The sequence below is a fragment of the Pristiophorus japonicus genome, chromosome 6 (assembly GCF_044704955.1).
Source record: "Pristiophorus japonicus isolate sPriJap1 chromosome 6, sPriJap1.hap1, whole genome shotgun sequence".
In the NCBI taxonomy this organism is placed as follows: domain Eukaryota; kingdom Metazoa; phylum Chordata; class Chondrichthyes; family Pristiophoridae; genus Pristiophorus; species Pristiophorus japonicus.
The window spans coordinates 139,814,567-139,830,951 of record NC_091982.1 but is presented as its reverse complement, the minus strand read 5'-3'; the positions used below and the strand labels follow the sequence as shown (position 1 = coordinate 139,830,951).

Below are 16,385 nucleotides of genomic sequence, written 5' to 3'. Positions count from 1 at the left end.
GGATAAATATTGGCCAGGACACCAGGGATATCTCCCCTGCTCCTCTTCAAAATAGTGTCATGGGATCTTTTACATCCACTTGAGAGAGCAGATGGGGCCTCAGTTTAACGTCTCATCCGAAAGACGTGATTGATGTGGTCCCGACAGATCTGGTGATGGAAACCTAAACAAGTCGTGCGCCAGATATACTCGAGTCTGCATCCCTTAGACTTGAGGGAGTGAAGATGGATACCTCACCGGGGAAACGACCAGCATGAGAGAGAATAAAAGTTTGACTGGGGAAAGATGATCAAAATTGGTGAGGAAGTGATTGAACAGATCGACAGCTGCGGCAATATCATGGTGAATGGAAGGGGAAAGGATAGGCAGTTGGCAGCTTGAAAACGCAGTTGTGAGTGACGTGAGAGAAGGACTTTCCCGGGGCAGGTGCAGAAGGAAGTGGGGAATATGGGCAGGGTTCCCGCTAAGCTGCCGCAGCTCTCTGCCGGTCCCGCACACAGCTTTTCCAATGTTCAATGTCATGCAGACGCAAAACTGAATGGCCCGTGCACGTCCCCCAAAATCAGGGGGAACATTGGATATGCATGGTGAGGGATACAAGGAAGTGGTTGGAGATTACCTTGTTTGTGATTGACCCCATGGGAGTAGAGGCCATGGGAGATGGCAAAGTTGAAGTGATGGCCGTGGATAGGAAAGTTTTAGTGAGGGGTTTATGGAGGGTAGTGAATTCAGAGGAGAGGGCAAAGAGAGTTGAGATAGAGATTGAAATTATCAAGGACGAGGAGTTGCTCACTGCAGACGTTGAGGGAGGAAAGGGGGCAGGATATTTTGGGGAGAAACAGGGATATGACTGGAGAGGAATGGTAGAAAATTAGGATTTTAAAGGAAAGTCAAGAGGGTTGAAGCAAGGTGCTCGAAGAAAGAGAATGTGCCAGAGGAGTAGGGGGGAGATAAATGTATGATTTGGTGATGAGGGTCACATCGCCACTGCACTGGTTTGGGAGGGGCAGGTGGTGGATGGGCCGAATGGCAGCCTTCTGTGCTGTTTGATGCTGTGAAAGTATAGCCAGGTGGGCAGTCTTCAGTAACGGGCAAAGTGCTGCCGTGCTTGAGCCAACTTTCAGTCAAAGGATGTCCGTGCAATTATCCACAATAAGATCGTCGATGGGAAGGGGTTGTTGTGAGGAACAGACATTCTGGAGGGAGATGCGTAGAGGGACATTGATTGTTGATCTGCTGGCAGAGGCTAAGGAGGCAGTGGTGCGTGGAGTGAGTGAAATGTGAAGGAGATTAGCGAGACTTGCCCTGAGGGGGGTGCACTGGGGCAGTTGAGATTGCTGCTTCCCAGCAGGCAGGGTCTTCACAAGGTCCTTGATGGGACCCTTTGGAGAGTCCCAAGAGAGGCACTGAGGGTAGGTGTGGACTTATTCATTGGGGATTCAAGCCTGGGATAGTGGCAGGAGAGTAGAGAGGCAGAGGCTTGTGGTACGGATTGGGGAGGCAAACTGCTCAAGAGGAGAAAAATGAAAAGTGGGCGAGTTGGTGACAAGAATGGGAGGGGATAGGAGAGAAGGACCTGAGAGGGACCAAGAGAAATAACGAGATAGAAGTAACTGGCTCAGTCTGTGTGTGAATGGACACAGAGGGGATTCAGCTTACATGGGCAAGACAGTAATTAGGAGAGACATTTCATGGTTATAAAGAGGATTGGAAGGCAGCAATATGAGAAATTCCAGAGCTAAATTCTGTCGTGGATGAAGTTGATTTGTAGACCTGAGGGAATCCGCTTACACAGTATTACATCGTGTTTACAGCACAGAAACAGTCCACCCGGCCCAACAGGTCTATACCGGTGTTTATGCTCCACTACTTCATCTTACCCCGTCAACATGTTGCTCTATTCCTTTTTACCTCATGTGTTTATCTAGCTTCCTTTTAAATGCATCTATGTTAGTCACCTCAACTACTCCCTGTGGTAGCGAGTTTCACATTCTAACTGCTCTCTGGGTAAAGAAGTTTCTCCTGAATTCCCTATTAGTGACTATCTTCTATTTATGGCCCCTAGTTCTGGTCTCCGCTACAAGTGGAAACATGCTCTCTACATCCACCCTATCAAACCCTTTCAGAATTTTAAAGACCTCCATCAGATCATCCTTCAGTCTGCTCTTTTCCAGAGAAGTCTGTTCAATCTTTCTGAAGTGATTCAGTGGCAGAGCCGAGGCACAGCAGCCAAGGCATGAAGTGTCGTGCAGTCCAGCACACAGCATAATTCTGATGGCAGAAGGGTCCAGGAGTCTGGGAAATAAAAGTGAGCAAAGACAAGGAGCTTAAACTTGTTGCTTGGGCAAAAATGTTCAGAGATTTTCCTTGTGCTCAGAGCCACAGACTACTTGGGTCAGCAAGCCCTTACTCCCATCTGGTAATGTAGGAAGCTACATTAAAAGTACTTCATTGGCTGTAAAGCGCGTTGGGATGTCCTGAGGTTGTGAAAGGCGCTATAAAAATGCAAATCTTTCTTTTATGGAACCTCTCGTGATCTCTTAAATTGCAGAAAGCAGTATCACTACTTGCTATTTGGTCAAGTTCCACAAGAGGTGTTCATAAACAATGTTGGGAGGGTTTTTAAAATGAAGCAGGCCATTCGCTGATGACTAAGTGGAGCTTCCTGTGTTTTGATTTACTCCCCCCCCCCCCCCCCCCCGTAATCATGAAAAGAAACAAGTTCACTCAACACCAAGTATCCAGGTTTCAGTGTTCTGGCCAGGATCAAACAGACATCTGGTGACAAAGAGCTGAGAAACATGCACATGTACGTGCAGACACCTGTACTGCTGCACTCCATTTAATTGGCTTCATGGAGAAGCTGCAGGTGTCATAGCACATCAGTGATTCAGCCCTGAAACTCTGCCTGAAAATCAATGCTGCTCCAAATGCAGTGATGAGGAACCCTTGTACTGGTGATTTTAACACTCCATTGAGCAAAAGAGTAAAAAGGACTCCATTTAAGTCCTTCTTCCTTGATTTTTATGTATTTTTTTTATGAAGAGGCAGATTCTCAGCACTTTATTTCCAGTTTTGTGAAATGGAGCCTTGATACATTCTAACTGAAGTGGGCCGACTGCCTCATTGGACTGAATGCAGCATTCTGCTGTGATCTGACCTGAATGTAGTGATTATTTTAATTGCCCAGCTGGTTTAATTTCAGTTCCATCTGTGCTCTCTCTCTCGCCTTTACTTGTTCTCAAGCCTTCTCTGTTTCTGTGTTTGTGCTTTCCTTCTGTTTTCGTCCTTCATCAGCAACAGACTGTCAAATATCAGACTCAGCTCAGTGGTCGGAAACAGCTCGTTGAACAGACTGAGTTAATCAGCCAATCCGAAATGCAGCATCTGAGGAGCCAGTTGGAGAGAGCCAATGACACAATCTGTGCAAATGACATGACAATGGAGCGGCTGAAGATGACAGCAGATGAACTAAAAGATGCTAACCAGCGGTTTAAAAAGGGACAACATCTCTTGCAGGAAGAACTGCAACGATTACAGCAACTCATACAGGTTGGAGGATTCTGCTTTAATAGTGGAGAAGATTATTTCCCTTTGTGAAACATTCGAGATGTTTTAAAATGTATTTGCACATTGAGGCAATGGCAGTAAAATCTGTTCTGGGAAAGAAACTAACTTAAGGGGGCTATAAGATGGGTTTAAAATATTGAAACGATTTGTTCAGGTAGGTATTGAGGTATTTTGCAGAAAGCCAGGTCCAAAGACTAAACACACCATTTGAACTTGGGTAACGTTATGGTTGGCAGTTACTTATGGAATAAACCGCAGTCCAGTGCGGTAAAGGCTGCTTTTATTGTAAAGAACTGGATTGTTCCCTGATGTAGTAGAGAACAGTGGGATATGCATTTGGGACAGCAAAAAGAAAATCACTTTGCCATGAAGCAGGGCCCAGTAGATAGAACAGGAAGGGATGGCCATCTTGTCAATATATTCTTATGATCTGACCCCACCTCAGCGATGAGAGTCCTTGATGTACCTTAAAGGTATGTCTATCTGGCAGGATTAGGTCTTGAATCCAGGACTGTTCATGTGTTCTCTCAAATCACAGTGCAGCAGTGCTCATTGGGGTGGTAAATGGATCTAGAGTGCAAGTCCAAGAAATTTTCACGGAAGTTATAAAGCATTGTGGAATTCACCACCACAATAGTTTGATCGCCAGGCTTGGGAAATGATGCAGGTGATCTTGAAAGGATTCCAAGAAAAGGGTTTATGGGTAAAAGAAAAACAATGGTCAAAGGAAAGGAAACATTGAGTATTTGTCCGAGGGAATATTGAAATGAAGGAAGTCAGCGAGGGATTTGCCAAGGATTCAGAAACTCAAAACAAATTGGTGACATCCAGACAACGCAAACTAGAGGGGCTGAAGTCGAATGAGGCAGCCAAGGACTTGCATAAGAACAGGAGCAGGAGTAGGCCATACGGCCCATCGAGCCTGCTCCACCATTCAATAAGATCATGGCTGAACTTCTACATCAACTCCACTTTCCGGCCCAATCCCCATATCCCTTGATTAAACTGTTTTTATAATTCCTGCTAGTTTACTCTCCATATTCTATTTTCTCCCTTTATCAATTTTTTGGTCAACCTTTTTAAAACCCTCCCAATCCTCAGGCTTACTACTTTACTTGGCAACATTGTAAGCTTCTTATTTTAATCTAATACCATCCTTAACTTCTCTAGTTAGCCATGGCTGTGCCACTTTTCAGTGGAGTTTTTATTCCTCAAGGGAACATGTATTTGTTGAGAATTGGATGAGTGGGACGTGTTTGTGGCGAGATGCAGTGAATGTTTATGGCGGAGGAGCGGCGCGAGATCGTGGCGGAGGTGCAACAGATGAGGGTACGGAGCCCAGAAGAGCCGAGGGCCCAGGGGCAGCACGGCCCAGCCCACACTGCAATTTGTGCAGCAGAGCAGGTCTCCAGTCGTCTTGGTTAACCCTTGCCACTGGACCAAGACCTAGCTCTGTGAAGCCCGAGTGGTGGCTGGTGTGCAACGGTCACCACAGGTTAAAAAAATTCACGCACAGGCATCTTCCACCCCCTCAATTGGAGTTCAGGACTGGAACATCGGGTCCTTCATCGAAACATCTGTGAACTGGTGGAAGCAAGTCATCCTCGCTCGAGGGACCGCCTATGATGATGACTCTTTAAATGTTTGCCATTGTTTATGTACCGTTATATCTTTTAATCAAAGTTCCCAATCTACCTCGCCCCTCGTACCTCTGTAATTGGCTTTGTTTAAATTTAAGACATTAGTTTCAGACTTAACCACATCATTCTCGAACTTAATATGGAATTCTATCATATGATCACCTTCTCCAGAGGATCATTTATTATAAGATTACTAATTAGCCCAGTCTCATCACACAATGCTAGATCTAAAATGGTCTGTTTTCTCGTTGGTTCCTCAACATACTGTTCCAGTAAACTCTCTCGAATACATTCCATGAACTTGTCCTCCAAGCTACTTTTGCCAATTTGGTTTGCCCAGTCTATATGAAGATTCAAGTCCCCCATGATTATTGCATTACCCTTATTTACATGCTTCTCTAATTTTCTGATTTATACTCTGTCCAACGCTATGGTTACTGTTTGGGGGCCTATAAACTACTTCCGCCAGTGTTTTCTGCCCTTTTGTTATTTCGTAGCTCCACCCATACTGATTCTACATCCTGATTTTTTTAGGTTAAAATTAATTCTCCCTACTGACTTTATCTCATCCTTTATTATCAGGGCTATCCACTTCCTTTTCCATTTTTCCTATCTTTTCTAAAAGTCAAGTACCCAGGAATATTTTGTTCCCAACCTTGGTCACGCTGCAACCACGTCTCAGTAATGGCTACTAGATCAAACCCATTTATCTCTCTTTGTGCCACGAATTCATCTATCTTGTTATGAATGCTTTGAATATTCAGATATAGTGCCTTTACTTTTAACTTTTTACTATTTGTCCCTGATGTGGCCTTAGCCACTAAGGCCCTATTACATTTATTAAACACTCTGTCTCTTCTTGATACAATCTACTTACTTTTACCCAGATCACTGTTTTTCTCGACAGCCTTGATTTTTCTCTTCAGAATTATAAATGCACCCTTATCTGACCCCTCCCTTCCCCGTATTAGTTTAAAGCTCTATCTACAGCCATGGTTATTTGATTCGCCAGGATACTGGTCCCAGACCAGTTTAAGTGGAGTCCATCCTAATGGAACAACTCCCTCTTTCCCCAGTATTGGTGCCAGTGCCCCATGAATTGAAAGCCCTGCCTCCACACCACTCTTTCAGCCACGCATTTAAACCTTTTACAAAAAGAATTGGGTAAAATCTGTAAATATGTGGAATGGTGACAGATAAAACTCAACAGAGCTATGTGTAAGATTATGCACACTGGGAATAAATGGGAGGTATGCTCTTGTTAATGGTATCAAACTGGTTCCAGGTGAAGTCATTATCATAGGCAGTCCCTCGAATCAAGGATGACTTGCTTCCACGTCAAAAAGTTCACTGGTGTTTCAATGAAGGACCTAATATTCCAGGTCCAAACTAAATCTTGAAGGTTGGAAGATGCCTGTGCTTGGATTTTATTAACGTGTGGTGGCCGTTGCACACCAGCCACCACACGGGCTTGACATAGCTAGATCTTGGTCCAGTAGTAAGGATTACCCAAGGCGACTGGAGACGAGCTCTGCTGCATAGACCTAGTGTGCACACATATCGCAGTGTGGGCTGGTCCGTGCTGCCCCTGGGCCCTTGCCTCTTCTGGGCCCAGAACTGACGCCTCCCCTGGGCTCCGATCACATCCCTCTACAATTTCTCGCCATTCCTTCGCCCTGACCTTACCGCTCCTGCTGTACCTGCCCACGCTCCAATCACCACCTGGACCTTGGTGACGTCCCTTTTCACTGCCGTTGCTCTTCTGCTCCAGCATGTGCTGCTCCTTCCACTCCCCGGTCTGCTCCGATGGTGCTCGGGGGCCGGGTGAAGTTGAGAGAGATCAAATGTTACACAATACGAAACATATGAAAATAATGGACAGGAAAAGCCCAGCTAGTCTATCGAGCTTGCCCCACACTCGTGATGTCTGGAACATCATGACTAAATAATTTCTCCATACCTCCACGCCCCCACAACCATATAATCTCCTTAAGAGGCAAAAATCCAGGGCCAATAAGGGAAAAAAATCTCTTGAAAATTCCTCCCTGACCCCCTCAGGCGATCGAAACCAATCCCAAAGATCACATGATCCACGTGTTCTCTGCTTACCTTCGATATGATGCGATCTCTGCCCCAGTCAGGAACCGGTCCCGCTCTCTCTTGAAGACAGAGTCAGCACCCACAGCACTAGCCGGTAACATTCTCACTATGAGAGATGATGATCCACCTAACATCTAGTTTATTCCTACTTTTGGGTAATGTAAACTCATGTCCTCTGGTTCTCCCCAATCTGTTAAACTGAAGTAATCTATCAATAGACAGACAATCCAGCCCTTTCATTGTTTAATAAATCTCTAGCAGGTCTCTAAGTCTATGCTGCTCTGGAGTAAACATTTTTTACTCACCAATAACCTGCTCACTGATGCTCAGTTTGGGTTCTGCCAGGACCACTCAGCTCCAGGCATCATTACAGCCTTGGTCCAAACATGGACAAAAGAGCTGAATGCCAGAGGTGAGGTGAGAGTGACTGCTCTTAATATCAAAGCAGCATTTGACCGAGTGTGACATCAAGGAGTCCGAGTAAAATTGAAGTCAATGGGAATCAGGGGGAAAACTCCCCACTGGCTGGAGTCATACCCAGCACAGAGGAAAATGGTTGTGGGTATTGGAAGCTAATCATCTCAGTCCAAGGACATTGCTGCAGGAGTTCCTCAGGGCAGTGTCCTCGGCCGAACCATCTTCAGCTGCTTCATCAATCACCTTCCCTCCATCATAAGGTCAGAAGTGGGGATGTTTGCTGAATATTACACGGTGTTCAGTTCCCTTCGCAACTCCTCGGATAATGAAGCAGTTCATGCCCGCATGCAACAAGACCTGGACAATATTCAGGCTTGGGCTGATATTGCCAAATAACATTTACGCCACACAAATGCCAAGCAATGACCATCGCCAACGAGAGAGAGTCTGACCACCTACCCATGATGTTCAATGGCATTGCTATTGTTGAATTCCCCACCATCAACATCCTGGGGGTCACCATTGACCAGAAACTTAACTGGACCAACTACATAAATACTGTGGCTGTAAGAGCAGGTCAGAGGCTGGGTATTCTGCGGCGAGTGTCTCACCTGACTCCCCAAAGCCTTTCCACCATCTACAAGTGTAATGGAATAGTCTCCACTTGCCTGGATGAGTGCAGCTCCAACAACACTCGAAGCTTAACACCAGGACAAAGCACTCCATCCATCACCTTAAACATTCACTCCCTCCACTACCGGCACACCGTGGCTGCAGTGTGCACCATCTACATACAAGATACACTGCAGGAACTCGCCAAGGCTTCTTCTTCAGCACCTCCCGAACCCATGACCTCTACCAACTAGAAGGACAGGGCAGCAGGCACATGGGGACACCACCACCACCTTTAAGTTCCCCTCCAAGTCACACATCATCCTGACTTGGAAATATATCGCTGCTGAGTCAAAATCCTGGAACTCCCTATCTAACACCACTGTGGGAGTACTTTCACCAGACGACTGAAGGGGTTCAAGATGGCGGCTCACCACCACCTTCTCAAGGGAAATTAGGGATGGGCAATAAATGCTGGCCACATCCAGTGAATGAATAATAAAAAAATAGCTCCAGCTCTTTAAGCCTATGTGAGTAACTAAGGTTTTTTTTAAAAGAAAGAAAAGAAAGACTTGAATTTATATAGCGACTTTCACGATCACCGGATGTCCCAAAGCGCTTTACAGCCAATGAAGTACTTTTGGAGTGTAGTCACTGTTGTAAGGTTTTATTTTAAAGCTAGGAATCATTCTTCTATCTCTCATCTGGACCTTTTCCAATGCCATTATATCATGCACCATGTGAGGGGGCCCTTGTAGACTTGGTACTTAATAGTCACCATGGAACAACAATCAAACAAAACAAATAGAATGTTTTATGTTGCCAAATCTGAGTAAAGGTTGGAGGATGGCCTGCTGAAACCATACAATGCTCTGGTCAGACTGATATTTGTGATGTGCCCAGTTTTTGGTCACATGGGAAACATTCATGCCCTGAAGTGATAGTGAAGGCCAACGAGACTCAACCCTGATATCACAGGATTGAATTATAAGGAAATACTGTAAATACAGGGACTCCTCAGCCTTGAAAAGAAAGGTATTTTAATAGAGCAGTACACACAAGATGAAAAAGGTCAGTTTGGAGCATTAGATCAAGGTATGCTTGATCTAGTGAAATCAGGGTAAAGGTGACCGGTTCGGACTGGTGATGGGCATCATTAGGGTGCAGTTATTCTGCGATCAGTAGCTGCAGTATCTGTTTGCAGTAGTATTACCTTGTTTTTAATGCCTTGCTTCCAGATTCAGGAGGAAACTTTGTTTGTAACCTCAGCTGTTGGCCATTGAAATTAAAATGGCAATGTCTTGAAAGTGTTTGGAGGACAAAGAAAAGTCCATACTCTACATTCAAATAAACTCCTGAGCGTTTTGTGGATCATGTTTAATATTACACTGGAGTTATACGGCGTCTAGAATCAAGCCCAAGCAGGTGAGCCCGCCTCCTCTGGGCGATCTCAATCCGCACCCTCTAGATCTGGATTGGAACCCGACAGTGGAGCTGGACTGAGTAACTGTGGAACACTAACATTGCAGTATAAATCTACCCTAAGGGACAACTGGAAGCTATGATGGAGGGACAATAGATTATTTCTGGATTGGCAAGTTGAGTGGTCTTCGTCTGTATTATTGTGGTACTGAAGCAGCAAAGCAAGCTCTATCTGTTCTCATTGACAAGGAAGTGTCTTTGAATATGGGGCCAAAAGATGAGGAAAAGCATGTTCCACACCTTTGGAACTTGAGAGAAACCGTGTCGGTAGGGTGATCGTGGTGGAAAGTCCTTTCTGGGGCATTGTGGATGGGACTCTGGTGAATTAGGGATGGGACTATCATTCAAGGCAGCCTTGGTGTAAATACAGTTTGAGGAGTAACTGCTTCTACATTTAGAACTTATGCAATAGACTGTCGTCTGACAATGCTTTAATAAAATAAAGAATAACATTTCTGATTCAACAAGGAATAGAGGGATGTGTGCCTGATGTCGGGGCAACAAAGCGAAATGGTTTGAGTTGATCTTTTCTTGATTTTATCTTTTAGTACTGCATGCACTGAACAATAACTTAAATTAATACAGTGCCTTAAATAAAATAGGTTGTAATAAAAATACACGTAGCAGCAATTTTTTTTCCCCTTTCAATTATCTTCTAATTGTCTCCCTTCCCATCCTGATGCTGTTGGACCATGTTGGGATATAATTTCACCTGCACCTTGCTCAAATGGCCATTCTTCTTGTGTGAGCCTATACGATGAGTGTTGGCAGGCTGTTTAACCTCAAGTCATTACATGCAAGTGTCGCGCTGCTCTCGCCAAATGCCCATGCTCATAGATATGCAGCAAGAGGTGGATAGCGAGCAGGAACCGTGACTGGTCTTCAGTCTCCCTCTCCTGGGGTACGGAAGTGAATTCTGCTCCTACACCTACCTTGGTTGAGGTCAAGCAGTTATTATGGGATGATCTTTATTTGTGTGGCTCAGCTACTCCCTGGAATCTTGTTTCTTTGACTTTTACAATAAAATGGTATCGTGAACCCGTCTCCCAACCTTGAATTTATCTATATCTGCCTATTCAATCGAGCTCTCCCAGTGGCCTCGTAACTAAATGCTATGCCTGGTGTAGAAAATACGAGTACACAATTAGTTTTAGTGCCTTCCATGGTTGAAACAGGGTGTATTCATGTAGAATAGCATTTGGAGGAGGTACAGGAGGATTGTGCTACCTTTGGAAACACATCCCAGTAAGAGCCAGCACCTGCAGGAGAGAAAAACTTGAGTTTGGAAAGTGTTCATTGCAGTTTAGCTTCAGGAATCTTATTGTACTATGGTGTAAGCCATGTCTCCGCTGGTAGCACTCTCGCCTCTGAGTCAGAAGGTTGTGGGTTCAAGTCCCACTCCAGAGACTTGAGCACAACATCGAGGCTGACGCTCCAGTGCAGTGCTGAGCGAGTGCTGCACTGTCGGAGGTGCCGTCTTTCAGATGAGATGTTAAACCGAGGCCCCGTCTGCCCCCTCAGGTAGATGAAAAATATTCCATGGCGCTATTTCGAAGAAGAGCAGGGGCGTTCTCCCTCATGTCCTGGCCAATATTTATCCCTCAACCAACATCACTAAAACAGATTATCTGGGCGTTATCACATTGCTGTTTGCGGGACCTTGCTGTGTGCAAATCGGCTGCCACATTCCCTGCATTCCAGCAGTAACTACACTTCATTGGCTGTAAAGTGCTTTGGGACGTCCTGAGGTTGTGAAAAGGCACTATATAAATGCAAGTCTTTCTAAGCAACCAGTTTCGAGCCCAAACTCAGAGTCTGCCAATGATACAAGTTCAACCACAGTTTAAAAGAATCAAATTTCAAATGTTTTGTGAATGTCTGTTTCAAGATTGCAACTTGATGCATTCCTTGTTTCATGAAAGTGTCTTATCTAGTTCTTGAGTGGCCGATCTCTGATTGTGAATTTTTGTTGCAGAAAACTAAGTTGTAATAGAAAAGGCTTCCACAGTATTAATATCGGGACTGAAATTGCGTTCGGAGACTTCCCGCGGGCAATTGTCTCCGACCTGAAACATTTCTACGAATTTACCGGATGGTCCGGGAGGAGCGTGGAATTCCGGTGGGGAAGTCTTCTCTTCCCGCGCTGCGGAGCGCGGAGACGGTGCAGTCACGTGTGACTGCTCAGCCAATCAGGTACAGTATTCCACAGCTTTCTCATTAATAGCAATGAGAACTCCGTATCTACCAGTTCTCATTGTTATTAATGAGAAAAAAAAACACTAAACACATAATAAAACATTAAAAAAACACCTCACATAATTAAAATTAATTGAAATTAAAGTTAATAAATATCTTGGAGAAAATGTTTTTTTTCCTGAGTTTTTAAAGTTTTTTAAATTATGGTTAAAAATAAATGTATCGTATTGGGGCAGGGCTTTTAAAAATGTGTTTTAATTTAATTATATTTTTGTATGTTTTTAAACTCTTATGCCTGTAAGAATAGGCTATACCCCTGCTTTTATCAGGCGCAAGAGTTTTGAGGATATTTGCCAGGCAAGATATGGGTAAATCCCGCAATCTTGCCCGTGCAAATGTCCTCGCTCCCGAAATGCGTTGGATCTGTCTAGCTCCAGCTTGACAGATCGGAAAAGCCGGTTTTCAGCGCATGTGCATTGTGTGCTGAAAACCGGCTTTTGCAATGCCTTCCTGGGTCCGTACACACTCCGTACGGACCTGGGGAGGCCGGGATTTCCAGGCCATCATGTTTTTTCCTTTTATATTACTGACTTTGTGTCATGTCCTATGGTTTAAGTCTGACTAATTTTCTGTTCGAGCAGCTTTTATTAGTCCTAAGTATCTTAAACCTTCAGAACACGATTATTAATGAACCAAGAGTTTAAAAAAATTTCTGTGGTTATATAGGTTGGTGGTCCAGACATATGGTTTCAATATCTTGTTAAAGCATTCAGCTGAAATTTCACATTATTACTGACGTTTTTTTTTTCCTAGTTTTCTTTCTTTTCGTTTCCTGATTTTTCTTCCTTCTCCTGGCAAGATTCTGACTCTCAAAGCTGTTGAGGCTGGGGGTCAATTGAAAACTTAAAAATGGAGTGTGATAGATTTGATCACATTTCTGTTTGTGGGAGCTTGCTGTGCGCAGAGTGGCTGCCGTGTTCCCTACATTACAGCAGTGACTACACTTCACTGGCTGTAAAGTGCTTTGCCCTTTTATCTCCTCCCTTCCCAACATCCAGAGCCCCAAACGCTCCTTCCAGGTGAAACACCTCCGTTCAGTCTGTAAGTGTGACCCCGGTCACCTGTCTCTTTAATTCCCTGCTCCACTCCCACTCTGACCTCTCTGTCCTCGGCCTCCTACACTGTTCCAATGAAGCTCAACGCAAGCTCGAGGAACAGCACCTCATCTTTTGATTAGGCACTTTACAGTCTTCTGGACTCGACATAGAGTTCAACAATTTCAGATCATAACCACTGCCCCTATTTTTTTCGGACAGCAGCTGTTGGTAATGCATGTGCTATTCCCATTTACAGCTCCTTTAGACCCATCTTTTGTTTCTCTACTTGCCATCTCCTGTCGCTTCGCACCATCATCCCTTTTATCATTTCATCTCCTGCCTTCCACCCTCTCTCAGACCTCCCCTTTTGTTCTTTCCTCCCCTCCCCCTTACCTGCCTCTGTACTTGTATAAAACCTGTTACATCTCTCATGTTTTCCAGTTCTGACGAAAGGTCATTGACCTGAAAAGCTAACTGTGTTTCTCTCTTCACAGATGCTGCCTGAGCTGCTGAGTATTTCCAGCATTTTCTGTTTTTATTTCAGATTTCCAGTATCTGTAGTATTTTGCTTTTGATAGATTTTTGCTAAGCATGGGTTTGAGGGTTATGGAATCAAGGCGGGTAAATGGAGTTAAGATACAAATCAGCCATGATCTAATTGAGTGGCAGAACAGGCTCGAGGGGCTGAATGACCTATTCCTCTGTGTTGTGGAAAAATATTTCCGAGACTGTATTTAAAGAGAGGTTTATTAAATCGGAGACAAAGCTTTGGGAGAAGTGTTAGAGACCCGCGTCTGCTGAACCAACTTCTCAATTTGATATCGCCCGTGAGGTTCCTTTATCTTACAAATTACGTCACTTTACATCACGTGCCTTAGCAACAGTCCTTAAATCCAATCATCGCATTACTAGGTTTACAAAGCTTTTCATACAATTACCGTTCAAGGCTGGGCTCTTGATATAAGCCAGCCTCGCATTGTGACAGACCATTATACACATACAAGAGGACTAATTCCCCTGTTATCACAGAAAAAACAAGTGGCAGGCTTCCTATAACCAGTAAAGGCAAGCATACAATAATGCATCAGTATTGTCTCTTACAAAATTAATTCGAGGAGAACAAATGTTTGGTATACTAGTCAAGTGTCCCACTAGGCTTTATTATGTCCAAAAATCCGTTCCAACACTCTGCCTATGACTCATGCTGAGGTACATTACGGATGCCACACCGATACCTCACCGACTGGCTATTTTTATCTCGCCTAGCCAGGTTCTCCAGTGAGTGTCAGCAGTTTATTCAGCTATAGGGTGATTGGGATACGTAAGCAAGGCCAATCCTCCTGCACACAAGCACTTTCCAGCAACAGGGCCTGGAGGTTTAATCCCCAAAGGGGACACATTTTTAAAATAAGTTATCTGGAAGGGCCATTGTAGTAGACAACAAAAATGGCTTTGGGAGGCAAATTTGTTTGTTTCTGTAGAGCGAGGGATTTAAAAGGATGATGAGAAAGCAAACATTGACAGGCATTTTGGACGTAATGACCTTTTCCTATTCCATGTTCGTGCACCTTATTCACAAAAAACATTAAAAATTAGTTTGGGTTTGAAAAGCCTTATTCCTAGTACAGGAAGTGGTTTTGTTTTCCATGGTGAAAGTATTGTAATTTTTGTTAATGCTACCATTTACAGCATGGATGTTACTGCTTTGAATTGGCATGATCAAGTACAACTGCATATGCTTTCATCTGGAAAATCAGAGACATTTTAATTGTGAAATCCTGTTCTCATGCAATATTGCTGGCTTTTCATTTAATTTTTAATGCATTACCTTTAAACTCTTGATTAACTTAGAGAAGAGTTCAGTTTGATTGATTTAAATTTTGCCATTTCTTTGCTTACTAGGAATCAAGGGAGGAAAATGAGGAACTGCACAGTAAGCTCAAAGCACAAGAGGACATAATTCAGAGTAAAGATCTTCAACAGAAGCAGCTGTGCAATGAGTTGGCCCGGTGTGATGAATTACTGCAGGACAGGGTCAAAACTGTCAGGTAAGGGTGACACTGTCAGTTGCAGTGTGATAGTCTAATACAGTATGAATAATGGACAGCAAAAGACCTACTGATCCATCTAGCATGTCCCATATCCTGTGCATCACAATGCAAACACTCCCAACCCCACCCGGAAGTTGTGATCTCCTGGGAAAGGGGAAAACCAGATTTTAAAACCCAAGCCAATTAGAAGGATTAAAGATATCTGGGAGATCCCTCTCCGGCCCTCTTAAGCGATTGAAAGTGGTCCAGGAGATGACTCTGGCCTTGATGATTCCTTGCAGTTCCTACCTCTTGTATGAGGTGACCAGCCAGAAACAGGTCCAGCTCTCGCTTGAGGGAATTCAGTGGATCAGCGTTCACAGCACAAGCCGACAGCCTGTTCCAGAAGGCCCCTATTCTCTAGGACAGAAACACCTCCTGACATCTTTACATAATCTGCGATTGTGCTCCTCGGCCTCCCTAACCTATTTAGCTGTAATAAATTGTCTATAAAACTCAATCTAATCCCATCATCATCTTATGAGCGTCGATCAGATCACGCCATAGTCTACGCTTCTCTAACGTGTAGAGTCCCAGCTTTAACCTATCTTAGTAACTAAGATGCTTTAAACTGAATTAATCTTATGGCAGCCTTTCCAAAGACTCAATATTATCCACCATGTGAGCAGACCAAAACCGCACACAATATTCTAACTGAGGCCTAACCAGGGTCTTGTACACAGAGTACACAATAGTATGCTTTGTTTTATAGTGTATTGTCCTATTGTTGCACCCTATTTGCTCTAACTATTGTTTCCTGGCATTGGTCATGAACCTTCAGAGATATGCATTAGAGGGTGTTTTTCCCTATCCCATCTCTCCTGACGGTACCAATTGCTGCTGCCATCTGGTATCCTAGGCAACTCGTGGCCACACACTCTCTTCCTCATCCATTCTCGTGTGGTCCAGGACACAACAGACAAGGTGAATCCTGATCTGACATGATATCCACACTTGCGCATCATTGGAAATCCTGGCTGTTCCCTTTCATTCTCCCATGTAGTACGCTCGCCTCTGAATCAGAAGGTTGTGGGTTCAAGTCCCACTGCAGGAACTTGAGCACAGAAATATAGACTGACACCCCTGTGCAGTGCTGAGGGAGTGCTGCACTGTCGGAGGTGCCGTTTTTCGGATGAGACGTTCAACCGAGCCCCCGTCTGCTCTCTCAGGTGGGCGTCAAA

At 44.3% G+C, this 16,385-nt stretch overlaps 1 protein-coding gene across 6 annotated transcripts in view; it reads left to right on the top strand.

Moving 5' to 3' along the window:
- cep63 (centrosomal protein 63) overlaps positions 1-16,385 on the top strand; it is a 112,461-nt gene that overhangs the window by 35,299 nt on the left and 60,777 nt on the right. For 4 of the 6 annotated variants that reach the window (XM_070883215.1, XM_070883216.1, XM_070883214.1 and 1 more), the window contains 2 exons: positions 3,298-3,552; positions 15,017-15,162. In XM_070883215.1, coding sequence (XP_070739316.1) covers positions 3,298-3,552; positions 15,017-15,162 — 401 coding nt within the window. The remainder of the gene's footprint in view (positions 1-3,297; positions 3,553-15,016; positions 15,163-16,385) is intronic. The other 2 variants (XM_070883218.1, XM_070883217.1) reach the window with 1 other exon arrangement.